The 12,500-nt window shown below is 39.8% G+C and overlaps 2 protein-coding genes across 4 annotated transcripts in view; one reads left to right on the top strand and one right to left on the bottom strand.

The window, feature by feature from the left end:
- Positions 1 to 2,447, bottom strand: part of lrrc51 (leucine rich repeat containing 51) — a 150,375-nt gene extending 147,928 nt beyond the window's left edge. For all 3 annotated transcript variants that reach the window (XM_061925886.2, XM_061925887.2, XM_072911944.1), the window contains exon 1: positions 2,357 to 2,447. In XM_061925886.2, coding sequence (XP_061781870.1) covers positions 2,357 to 2,414 — 58 coding nt within the window. In that variant the 5' untranslated portion in view covers positions 2,415 to 2,447. The remainder of the gene's footprint in view (positions 1 to 2,356) is intronic.
- A 3,163-nt stretch (positions 2,448 to 5,610) lies between these two features.
- numa1 (nuclear mitotic apparatus protein 1) overlaps positions 5,611 to 12,500 on the top strand; it is a 64,705-nt gene continuing 57,815 nt past the window's right edge. The window contains exons 1-6 of the mRNA XM_061925922.1: positions 5,611 to 5,713; positions 5,908 to 5,963; positions 6,040 to 6,125; positions 10,360 to 10,430; positions 11,443 to 11,531; positions 11,618 to 11,692. Coding sequence (XP_061781906.1) covers positions 5,928 to 5,963; positions 6,040 to 6,125; positions 10,360 to 10,430; positions 11,443 to 11,531; positions 11,618 to 11,692 — 357 coding nt within the window. The 5' untranslated portion in view covers positions 5,611 to 5,713; positions 5,908 to 5,927. The remainder of the gene's footprint in view (positions 5,714 to 5,907; positions 5,964 to 6,039; positions 6,126 to 10,359; positions 10,431 to 11,442; positions 11,532 to 11,617; positions 11,693 to 12,500) is intronic.

The following is a 12,500-nucleotide window of genomic DNA, read 5'->3' as shown; positions in this document are numbered from 1 at the left end:
TGACTTATTACTTGTGTATTTTTTTTCTATAATGTCAAAATTCTCCACATTTTTAGGTGAGGGAAAATTCAAAGTAGTGATGTCACCGCCAGAGCACGGAAACATGGCACCGCCTTATGGAATGTTTACAATAAAAACACAACAAACAATAAAATCGTAGTCAGTATTTCAGCATGAATCCAACCAATAGAAAATATTTGTGTATGTTGTATTATCTTATTGAATTATTGATACTATAGAGATTGTTTCCTAAAGAAAGAACTATAATAACGAGCCAGTCTTTTGAACGGCTCTTTGAAAGAATCGGATGCCTTTAAAGAGCCAGAAATCTAATCGATGAAGAGAGAACCACAAAATTGTGAACTAATAAAATAAAAACAAATAAATAGCCTTAATTATTAGCTGTCTTATATCGAGAATAATAAAGAATTATGTTGAATCAAGAATCGATTCTGGATCGATTTGTCACACTAAGAACATACTTGCCAACCCTCCCGGATTTTCCGGGAGACTCCCGAAATTCACCGCCTCTCCCGAAAACCTCCCGGGACAAATTTTCTCCCGAAAATCTCCCGAAATTCAGGCGGAGCTGGAGGCCACGCCCCCTCCAGCTCCATGCGGACCCGAGTGACGTGTTGACAGCCTGTTCACACGTCCGCTTTCCCACAATATAAACAGCTAATGATGGAGGGCGAGTTCTTGGTTTCTTATGTGGGTTTATTGTTAGGCAGTTTCATTAACGTCCTCCCAGCTCGGTAACAACACACAACAACAGCAGTCAAGTTTTCGTCTACTGTAAAGCAGTTCGTCTGCCGTAAACAGCAATGTTGTGACACTTTTAAACAGGACAATACTGCCATCTACTGTACATGCATATGTGACCCACCCATAATGTGTCACATTTTTGTGTTGATTTATTTATTTTATTTTGTGGTTTGAATTTGTTTTTGGAGCTGTCATTACACATTTATCAGTATTCACATTGGTCAGTAGGGGGCAGTAGGGCGTTTCTTCCCAATTGAATGCTATCACCTGCAGACCGGAAGTGTCTTGTCATTCTGATGAGAGCGACCAGTCTGTGAACAATTGAAACGTCCTGTGTGCTTTTTCCTCCTGTATAACAGGTTAGTTTTGGTGAATCAACTCACTGAATAATATCCATGTGATCTTTATACGTTTAAGTACACATTCTGATGGTGGAGCCTAACTCTAAAGTGTTTGTGAATTGTAGTTTGTATTTGTGAATGAATCCAGTGCACAGCTGCAGTAATCAATACAAAATGGCGACGTGAGTGCGCAATGTTTATATAGGAACTTCTGATCCTAATTCAGACTCCCAAATTAGAGCTCCCGTTTTCTTATTGATTTCATAATGTATATTTGTATAATGTGTGTGTTCTGAAATAGTGACAGAGAATAGAACAAGGATGGACAATTCAACCCTTAACTCAACAATGAGGAGATGAGTGTTATGTGTGTGTATATGTGTAAATAAATTAACACTGAAATTCAAGTATTTCTTTTATTTATATATACTGTATATATATATATATATATATATATATATATATATATATGTAATAAAATATATATATATATAGCTAGAATTCACTGAAAGTCAAGTATTTCTTCTTATATATATATATATATATATATATATATATATATATATATATATATATATATATATATATATATATATATATATATATATATATATATATATCTTAACCACGCCCCCAACCACGCCCCCGTCCCACCCCCCGAAATCGGAGGTCTCAAGGTTGGCAAGTATGCGCTAAGAATCAGAATCAAATTTAATTGATTTTTTGTAAGAGTCACATCTATATAAAAAACTTTTTTTTTTTAAATAGTCAACATTTTTTAAAAAGTATGAATCGAATCAGAATAAAACAAACTTGAATATTTTAACTGTTCAAAATGAGCTACACAGCTAGCCTAAAACGTTAGCATGCTTCCATTAAAATGCTAACAATTAGCATGCGTGCAAAGGTTAGCATGATAACAGTTAGCATGTTTCATACACCAAGTTAGATGACGCAGAGGTGTATGGCTGCGAAAATAGAGACCAAAAGTGTCAAATTAGATGAAAAACTTGGCATGCTAACAGTGAACAACATACCAAGTTTAAACGGTAGCAAAAGTAGCTCAAAAAGTTAGCATGCTAATGTTAGCAAGCTAACGTTAGCATGCTAACAGTTAGCTTAGTATGAATCGAATCAAAATAAAACAAATAAGAATCGATATTTTCCAGCACAGCAACATAGTCAAAACAATCTGAACTAGGAATGAGAAAAGAGAGAAAAGTAATTTAGAGGTAAATTCAAACTTCTACCTGCAAAGTTGCTGATGGCTTTGAAGGACAAATCCACCGGAGCGCCACACCTTTTCATGCCTGACTCACCTGTCTTCACCTGACTCACCTGTCGTCATTAACAAAACCAGTTTCCACTTATACTTCATTATGTACATTTACAAGTATATACTCTATTTTGTCATACGCGCACACGACAGACGTTTACCTGTGCAGATGTCAACATATGGTTTCCATGGTAACGGGGCGGTACCTTGCGTCCGGTTTATAAAATACACGACAATTATGTATATATAAAAAAACGTATACATAATTAGGATATAATGAGTGATGGTGATGACTAATATGGTCATGTTCGTGTGTTTAATATTATTTCTCTTTTGAGTGACTTCCGGCTGGAATTAACCAGCGCCACTATGCAGCTAACTTCTGTTTCACCTGTAGAGGGCAGCAGTACGCATAACATGAGTCTAGCCTGCCGGAAAGTAAAAAAGAAGAATAAAAAAAACAAAAAAAACAACGTATACTTAATTAGGATATAATGAGTGATGGTGAGACTAATATAGTCATGTTCGTGTGTTTAATATTTTTTCAGCAAAATTTCCCTCTTTTGAATAGTACAGATGGACTTCCGGCGCAGATTAACCAGCGCCGGAAGCAGCGAACTTTTTTTTAATTTTTTTTTATTTTTTTTATTGAACAACAAACATACATTTATAATTCACTCAACAGTCAAGGCACTTTCAACAACAAGGAAAGAAAACAAAAGCAAATACAGATGGATTATTAAAAATGACTAATAATGATAATACAAAATATTTAATAAATAAATAAAAAATAAAATAAAAGGACAAAAAGGACTACCTAAATCACTTTCAATGTTTTTAACAAATATATCAATTTAAGGGCTTTTTTTAAACTCTTAATCATTCTCCAATATTTGATTGATGATTGTAAACCATTAAGCCAATTAGAAAATGTAGGCCTTACGTTCATAAATCGACATTTATATCGAAAAATATTTGTCATGATCGTGTGTTTAATATTATTTCAGCAAAATTCCTCTCTAACAGATATTCACTTAGTATTACTTTCTTTAAAACATTTATTCAGTATTTTTTAACTTTAGAAAGTTACATGGTTGAAAACGATAATGATGCCAAAAAAACATAAAAAAAAGATGGGAAGTCCTCAAAGGCTTATGTTGAAAGTGTAATTATGTTTATAGATTATATGCTATCTGTTGTTGTATTCCCTAACTTTTAGTGACCTGAACATAAGATGGACTGTACATACGTTTTTTGTTTTTGTTTTTGTTTTGAAAATGTAATTTTGTTTATAGATTATATGCAATCTGTTGTGTTCCAAAATGTTCTGTCTTTTTTTTTTTTTTTTTCCTCAGTGTACATGAATGAAGGTGTGTGTTGCTGTAAAAAAAAATTAAAAAAAAAAAAAAAAAAAAATTCCTCTCTTTCGAGTGACTTCCGGCTGGGATTAACCAGCCCCATTATGCAGCTAACTTCTGTTTTACCATGAATTGATTAACGTGGACCCCGATTTAAACAAGTGTGAAAAACTTATTGGGGTGTTACCATTTAGTGGTCAATTGTACAATCCTCAGCCTTCCCGGTAAGGTCTATTCAGGTGTACTGGAGAGGAGGCTACGCCGGATAGTCGAACCTCGGATTCAGGAGGAACAGTGTGGTTTTCGTCCTGGTCGTGGAACTGTGGACCAGCTCTATACTCTCGGCAGGGTCCTTGAGGGTGCATGGGAGTTTGCCCAACCAGTCTACATGTGCTTTGTGGACTTGGAGAAGGCATTCGACCGTGTCCCTCGGGAAGTCCTGTGGGGAGTGCTCAGAGAGTATGGGGTTTCGGACTGTCTGATTGTGGCGGTCCGCTCCCTGTATGATCAGTGCCAGAGCTTGGTTCACATTGCCGGCAGTAAGTCGGACACGTTTCCGGTGAGGGTTGGACTCCGCCAAGGCTGCCCTTTGTCACCCATTCTGTTCATAACTTTTATGGACATAATTTCTAGGCGCAGTCAAGGCGTTGAGGGGATCCGGTTTGGTGGCTGCAGGATTAGGTCTCTGCTTTTTGCAGATGATTTGGTCCTGATGGCTTCATCTGGCCAGGATCTTCAGCTCTCACTGGATCGGTTCGCAGCTGAGTGTGAAGCGACTGGGATGAGAATCAGCACCTCCAAGTCCGAGTCCATGGTTCTCGCCCGGAAAAGGGTGGAGTGCCATCTCCGGGTTGGGGAGGAGATCTTGCCCCAAGTGGAGGAGTTCAAGTACCTCGGAGTCTTGTTCACGAGTGAGGGAAGAGTGGATCGTGAGATCGACAGGCGGATCGGTGCGGCGTCTTCAGTAATGCGGACGCTGTATCGATCCGTTGTGGTGAAGAAGGAGCTGAGCCGGAAGGCAAAGCTCTCAATTTACCGGTTGATCTACGTTCCCATCCTCACCTATGGTCATGAGCTTTGGGTTATGACCGAAAGGACAAGATCACGGGTACAAGCGGCCCAAATGAGTTTCCTCCGCCGGGTGGCGGGGCTCTCCCTTAGAGATAGGGTGAGAAGCTCTGTCATCCGGGGGGAGCTCAAAGTAAAGCCGCTGCTCCTCCGCATCGAGAGGAGCCAGATGAGGTGGTTCGGGCATCTGGTCAGGATGCCACCCGAGCGCCTCCCTAAGGAGGTGTTTAGGGCATGTCCGACCGGTAGGAGGCCACGAGGAAGACCCAGGACACGTTGGGAAGACTATGTCTCCCGGCTGGCCTGGGAACGCCTCGGGATCCCCCGGGAGGAGCTGGACGAAGTGGCTGGGGAGAGGGAAGTCTGGGCTTCCCTGCTTAGGCTGCTGCCCCCGCGACCCGACCTCGGATAAGCGGAAGAAGATGGATGGATGGATGTACTGTACTGTGCAATCTACTAATAAAAGTTTCAATCAATAAAAAAAAACCTGTAGAGGGCAGCAATATGCCTAAAATGAGAAAAAAAGAAGAAGAAGATGAAATGATTTGAAAAAACTAATATGGTCGTTTTCGTTAATATTATTTAGCAAAATTCTCCTCTTTTGAGTGATACAGACGGACTTCCGGCTGGGATTAACCAGCGCCACTATGCAGCTAACTTCTGTTTCACCTGTAAGGGGCAGCAGTGCGCCTAAAATGAGACCAGCCTGCCGGAAACCAAAGAAGAAGACAAACTTCCGTCTTTTAACCCAATCGCTACCCTGCTTTTCCAGCCGCGTCACCAGGTGAGCTCTGATTGGTCGATTCAACCTCCGGGCAGCTGTTTTAAATTCTGGACGATTTCGAGGAGGAACTTTTGAAGTCATAGTCGCTCAAACATCGCCGATTAATTGTTTACCTTCCGAGGTGAGTTTGAACACTTTTTAACACGTTAACAATCGTCGTTTCAGCTAAAATGTTAAGACAGCTAACGTCTTAAGAGCGTTAGCAAGTTGTAAAGACAAAGGGAACAAATGTGACGTATCATGTTCGATATGACCTTCACTCAAATCAAACATTTTTTTTCCCCCCCAAACAAACTGAAATATGTTTTCGTCCAGGTGGAAAGCGTTAGTGAGCGATGCTCAACGTGGGCGTGAAGGCGCTCCTTAGCTGGGTATGTTGACGTGGTGAATGTTTACTTTCTAACAGGAAATATACTGACAACAACTCTCATGCTGTTTTTTTTCAAGGTCAACAGTATAAAGTCTTCCCCCGGAGACGTCCGCGTTGAAGACCTCCAAGATGGGGAGATTTTACTGGGTGTTATCTACAAGCTGTGAGTAGTCTGTCACCATAATGGGAATCAGTGTTGGGTTAGTTACTGAAAACCAGTAACTAGTTACAGTTACTAGTTACTTTATTTAAAAAGTAACTCAGTTATTAACTCAGTTACTTACACCAAAAAGTAATGCGTTACTGTGAAAAGTAACTAGTTACTTTTTTTTTTTTTTAAAGCTCCCATTAATGCCCTTTTAGCCTTCATTTCAGTACTGTTATTGCACTGGAGAATAATACAATCTGTTGATCAACTTGACATGCATTTTTATTTCCCTTTTAACATAATTAATGAAAAACAGTGCAACATAAAAAGGCATTCCTCCTTTCTTTAAACTTGGACCAATGACCATTACCGTATTTTCCGCACCATAAGGCGCCCTGGGTTATAAGCCGCGCCTTCAATGAACGGCATATTTCAAAACTTTGTCCACCTATTAGCCGCCCCGTGTTGTAAGCCGCATCTAACTGCGCTAAAGGAATGTAAAAAAAACAGTCAGATAGGTCAGTCAAACTTTAATAATATATTAAAAACCAGCGTGATGTGGGCGCGCATGGAGTCGTATATCAACATGGACGGAGCTGCGTGAAAAAAGCCACCCGGCCTCTTCGCGTAAATTTACCTTAACCACTCGCTCATCTTTTCTTCATCCATCCATCCCTTCGAGTTAGCTTTTATGATGACGCCGGCTGGAAAGGTCTCTTTTGGCAAGGTCTTCCTTTTGAATATCACCATGGGTGGAAGTTTCTGGCCATTAGCATGGCAAGCTAGAACCACAGTGAAGGATGACTTCTCATTCCCTGTGGTGCGAATATTCACCGTACGTGCTCCCGTTGTATCCACAGTGCGGTTCACAGGAATATCAAAAGTCAGTGGAACCTCGTCCATGTTGATAATGTTCTCTGGCCAGATCTTTTTTTCAGCTATCTTGTTTTTACAATATGCACGGAAAGTAGCCAGCTTTTCTTGAAAGTCTTTAGGCAGTTGCTGTGAAATAGTAGTCCGTGTGCGGATGGAGAGATTGCGTCTTTTCATGATCCGGAAACCTGTCGCTTAGTAGGAGCCATTTTGTGGTCTTTACAGATGTAAACACACAAAGGAAATGAAACGTAATATCCGCGCGCTTCTTCTTCTTCTTCTTCTACGCGGGCGGGTGGTTGCTTACAGTAGAAGAAGAAGCGCTTCCTGTTCTATGGGGGCGGGTGCTTACCTTGGCGGTTGCTTGCGTAGAAGAAGAAGCACTTCCTCTTCTACGGGGAAAAAAGATGGCGGCTGTTTACCGTAGTTGCGAGACCGAAACTTTATGAAAATGAATCTTAATATTAATCCATATATAAAGCGCACCGGGTTATAAGCCGCACTGTCAGCTTTTGAGTAAATTTGTGGTTTTTATGTGCGGCTAATAGTGCGGAAAATACGGTATGTGTAATTTATTAATGCTGAAATTCTGACAACTGACGTTTCAGCATTAAGGATAGTTTACGCCATTTACGCAAGCGTTCTTCTTCTCCTCCTCTTTGGGCTTGCCGTTTAACCATCAAACAAACGCCATGGGAACATCGCCCCCTGGAGTTACAAATTCCGATGGGTAACATATTTCGGTACAACACCAGTCTTAAACCGAAAAGAAAACTGCAGTCATTCCGTGAAGAATATTCAAAAGCCTATCCGGGAATAATTATCCGTTCCAAAAAGGGTGAAAACTACGCGAATTGCACCTTGTGCAGACAAGGTTTTTCGATCGGACACGGAGGAATTAGCGATGTAAAAGACCACGTTGGGACAAAAAAACACAAGTCTAATGCCGTTGCTAGCGATACAAGTGGAACACTTTCAACGTTTTTCGTCGCCCAAACAGATTCTTTGGATGTGATAAATGCCGAAGTTTTATTTACGGAGGCAATAATTGAGCAAACAAAAAGGTAATGACACCAATGTTATCTATTGGAATTGTTTAGTACTGTTATACTGTTAAAAGTGTTTATACTATTTATGCTTTCAAGTCCAAGTTGAAGAAATCTTGTTAAATGTTGACAGCATAACTACCAAAATACAGAAGTATGTCCTTAATATTTTTGCAGTGCTATTTCTGTTGAAAAGTTCAAATGATTACATTAGAGATGTGATGTGCCACTTTTCAAGTGTCTGATGGCTTAAATTAATTTTCATTAATTTTTCATATTTTGAAAGGCTTACAAAAAAACTACATTTGAATTGTAATTCCATGCTATTGACAGGACTATTAATTTTAATGAAGTTAGCTTACCATGTTTACAGTATGATAATTGTGATAGAAATGTGAATTTTAGGCACAGAATATTTTTTACAATTGAACAAGGCAGTAGATTATACAAGCTTGGACAGAAAGTTAATAATGACACCAATTTTTTTTTTTTTATGGAATTGTTTAGTACTGTTTTACCATTTGTTTACTGTAAAAAGTGTAAAGACAGGTAAAAGCCAGTAAATTAGAATATTTTGAAAAACTTGATTTATTTCAGTAATTGCATTCAAAAGGTGTAACTTGTACATTATATTTATTCATTGCACACAGACTGATGCATTCAAATGTTTATTTCATTTAATTTTGATGATTTGAAGTGGCAACAAATGAAAATCCAAAATTCCGTGTGTCACAAAATTAGAATATTAAGGCTAATACAAAAAAGGGATTTTTAGAAATGTTGGCCAACTGAAAAGTATGAAAATGAAAAATATGAGCATGTACAATACTCAATACTTGGTTGGAGCTCCTTTTGCCTCAATTACTGCGTTCATGCGGCGTGGCATGGAGTCGATGAGTTTCTGGCACTGCTCCGGTGTTATGAGAGCCCAGGTTGCTCTGATAGTGGCCTTCAACTCTTCTGCGTTTTTGGGTCTGGCATTCTGCATCTTCCTTTTCACAATACCCCACAGATTTTCTATGGGGCTAAGGTCAGGGGAGTTGGCGGGCCAATTTAGAACAGAAATACCATGGTCCGTAAACCAGGCACGGGTAGATTTTGCGCTGTGTGCAGGCGCCAAGTCCTGTTGGAACTTGAAATCTCCATCTCCATAGAGCAGGTCAGCAGCAGGAAGCATGAAGTGCTCTAAAACTTGCTGGTAGACGGCTGCGTTGACCCTGGATCTCAGGAAACAGAGTGGACCGACACCAGCAGATGACATGGCACCCCAAACCATCACCCAACCATGCAAATTTTGCATTTCCTTTGGAAATCGAGGTCCCAGAGTCTGGAGGAAGACAGGAGAGGCACAGGATCCACGTTGCCTGAAGTCTAGTGTAAAGTTTCCACCATCAGTGATGGTTTGGGGTGCCATGTCATCTGCTGGTGTCGGTCCACTCTGTTTCCTGAGATCCAGGGTCAACGCAGCCGTCTACCAGCAAGTTTTAGAGCACTTCATGCTTCCTGCTGCTGACCTGCTCTATGGAGATGGAGATTTCAAGTTCCAACAGGACTTGGCGCCTGCACACAGCGCAAAATCTACCCGTGCCTGGTTTACGGACCATGGTATTTCTGTTCTAAATTGGCCCGCCAACTCCCCTGACCTTAGCCCCATAGAAAATCTGTGGGGTATTGTGAAAAGGAAGATGCAGAATGCCAGACCCAAAAACACAGAAGAGTTGAAGGCCACTATCAGAACAACCTGGGCTCTCATAACACCTGAGCAGTGCCAGAAACTCATCGACTCCATGCCACGCCGCATTAACGCAGTAATTGAGGCAAAAGGAGCTCCAACCAAGTATTGAGTATTGTACATGCTCATATTTTTCATTTTCATACTTTTCAGTTGGCCAACATTTCTAAAAATCCCTTTTTTGTATTAGCCTTAAGTAATATTCTAATTTTGTGACACACGGAATTTTGGATTTTCATTTGTAGCCACTTCAAATCATCAAAATTAAATGAAATAAACATTTGAATGCATCAGTCTGTGTGCAATGAATAAATATAATGTACAAGTTACACCTTTTGAATGCAATTACTGAAATAAATCAAGTTTTTCAAAATATTCTAATTTACTGGCTTTTACCTGTAAATAAACTATTAGCTGTTTGTGTACCTCAATGATGTGTTGAAGGGCGCAAGTTGTCCTTCATTATGGACCTTTTACAAGTACTGCTGGTGAAGTTATCGTATAAATCCTATAATTATTGAGTAGCACTCGGAAGTTTGAAGACATTTGATGACAGATGCTTTTGTCCCCATTCTTTATACGGGCTCTTTGATTTCAGGAAAAAGGAGGCCAAACCTTCTTTCAACACGATTGAAGAGCGCTTTAGAGTCATCACACAATTTGTTGAAAGTAAGTATCATTTGTCAATTGTACGGAATATGTACTTCACTGTGCAATCTACTAATACTAGTTTCAATCAATTCATGAAATTATATGATCTAGTAACAATTCTGTTGTACATGTAAGTAGAGGTGGGGAAATAATCAATTTTTAGATGCATCGCAGTTCGGACATGGACCATTTATTACGTCGATGAGTAAACGTCAATAATTGTATTTCTTGTAAATGAAAGAAATGCAGACAGTTCTAAAATGTGTCTGACTTCTGAGAGATTCGACCGGCTCCTTTTTTTTTTATTTTAGGGAACTTATCTTCCAGTTTTGCACACATTATCATTAATTTGATAAATATGGGAATTAATTTAACTGTTATAAAAGCAGTTTTTTTAATTGCAAGTGATCAATGAATGTTCTGCAATTTGTCGTCCCCAAAGTAAGAACTGAACTGGGCAAGAAAGCATTTAGGTTTTCAGCACCGAAGGCTTGGAATAACCTACAATCGAACATTCAACTTCAAACCCTAGTTACGTTGAATGAGTTTAAAGCTTCTGTGAAAGGATTGCAGTCTACCTTGTCTGTATGCACATGTGTCATGTGAGCAAGTTTTAATGTTGTAAATGTGATGTTTTATGTATTTGTTTACTGTTTTTAATGTAACCTTGCTGCTGCCCTCTTGGCCAGGTCTCCCTTGGAAAAGAGATCTTTGATCTCAATGGGATTTTACCTGGTTAAATAAAGGCTAATAATAATAATAATCAACGAAAAATACGTGTAAAACTGCATCAAAATACAGTACAGACACGCCTTCTCATTCACAACACAACTGATGGTCCCAACCTCATTGATAAAGTCATCCACTAATCAACCCTGATAAGGCACACCTGTGAAGTGAAAACTCATTTCATTTTCAACATGTTATCTCAGCAACATTTCCTCTTTAGTTTCCGTCAGTTTTCCTCTTTTCTTCTCACACGCCTGCACTGAGAGTATTTGATGACGAGCTGGTGTGATTTGTTCACTAGAGGATTGCAGATTCCGTGCGAGTGAAGGCGCGTCGTTGTCGTGGGACAAGATCATTCATGGAAGCAACGTCACTGAAGAGATGGCCAAGGTACGTTTTGCTGTGTTGTTTGGATCTTTCATTGCTTTGTATTGTCACCTTCTAATAGAGTAAAATGTTGTTAATGACGTGTGTAGGTGCTTCTGTTGCTGGTGTACCACGACATGATGAACCATCGCTGCACCCTCAGCTCCTTGGAGTGTGACGTGGAGGTATTTGTTTTTGCAACATCACCATAAAACACACTTAAAGGGGAACTGCACTTTTTTTGGAGGAGGAATGTTGCCTATCCTTCACAATCATTATGAGATAAGAACGCTTTTTTTTTTGTTTCTGATTTTAAATATGATAAAAATCGTTTGCAAGGTGAGTCAAAGCCCTCCAAAACGACTTCAAAACCCTCCATCAATGTTAAAGTAGCAATGATTGTCACACACACACACTAGGTGTGGTGACATTTGTCCTCTGCATTTGACCCATCCCCTTGTTCAAACCCCCTGGGAGGTGAGGGGAGCAGTGGACAGCAGCAGCGGTGGCCGCGATTGGGAATCATTTTTGGGTGATTTAACCCCCAATTCCAACCCTTGATGCTGAGTGGGTAGAGTGTCCGCCCTGAGATCGGTAGGTCGGGAGTTCAAACCCTGGCCGAGTCATACCAAAGACTATAAAAATGGGACCCATTTTATGTTATATTATTTTGTGTGTGTGTGTGTATATATGTATGTGTATATATATATATATATATATATATATATATATATATATATATATACCGTATTTTCCGCACTATAAGGCGCACCTAAAAACCACAAATTTTCTCAAAAGCTAACAGTGCGCCTTATAACCCGGTGCGCTTTATTACGATTCATTTTCATAAAGTTTCGATCTCGCAACTTCGGTAAACAGCCGCCATCTTTTTTCCCGGTAGAACAGGAAGCGCTTCTTCTTCTACGCAAGTAACCGCCAAGGTAAGCACCCGCCCCCATAGAACAGGAAGCGCTTCTTCTTCTACTGTAAGCT

This window comes from Nerophis lumbriciformis, linkage group LG30 (assembly GCF_033978685.3).
Source record: "Nerophis lumbriciformis linkage group LG30, RoL_Nlum_v2.1, whole genome shotgun sequence".
Lineage (NCBI taxonomy): Eukaryota > Metazoa > Chordata > Actinopteri > Syngnathiformes > Syngnathidae > Nerophis > Nerophis lumbriciformis.
The sequence above is the reverse complement of the archived record's forward strand: the minus strand, read 5'-3'. Positions and strand labels throughout refer to the sequence as shown.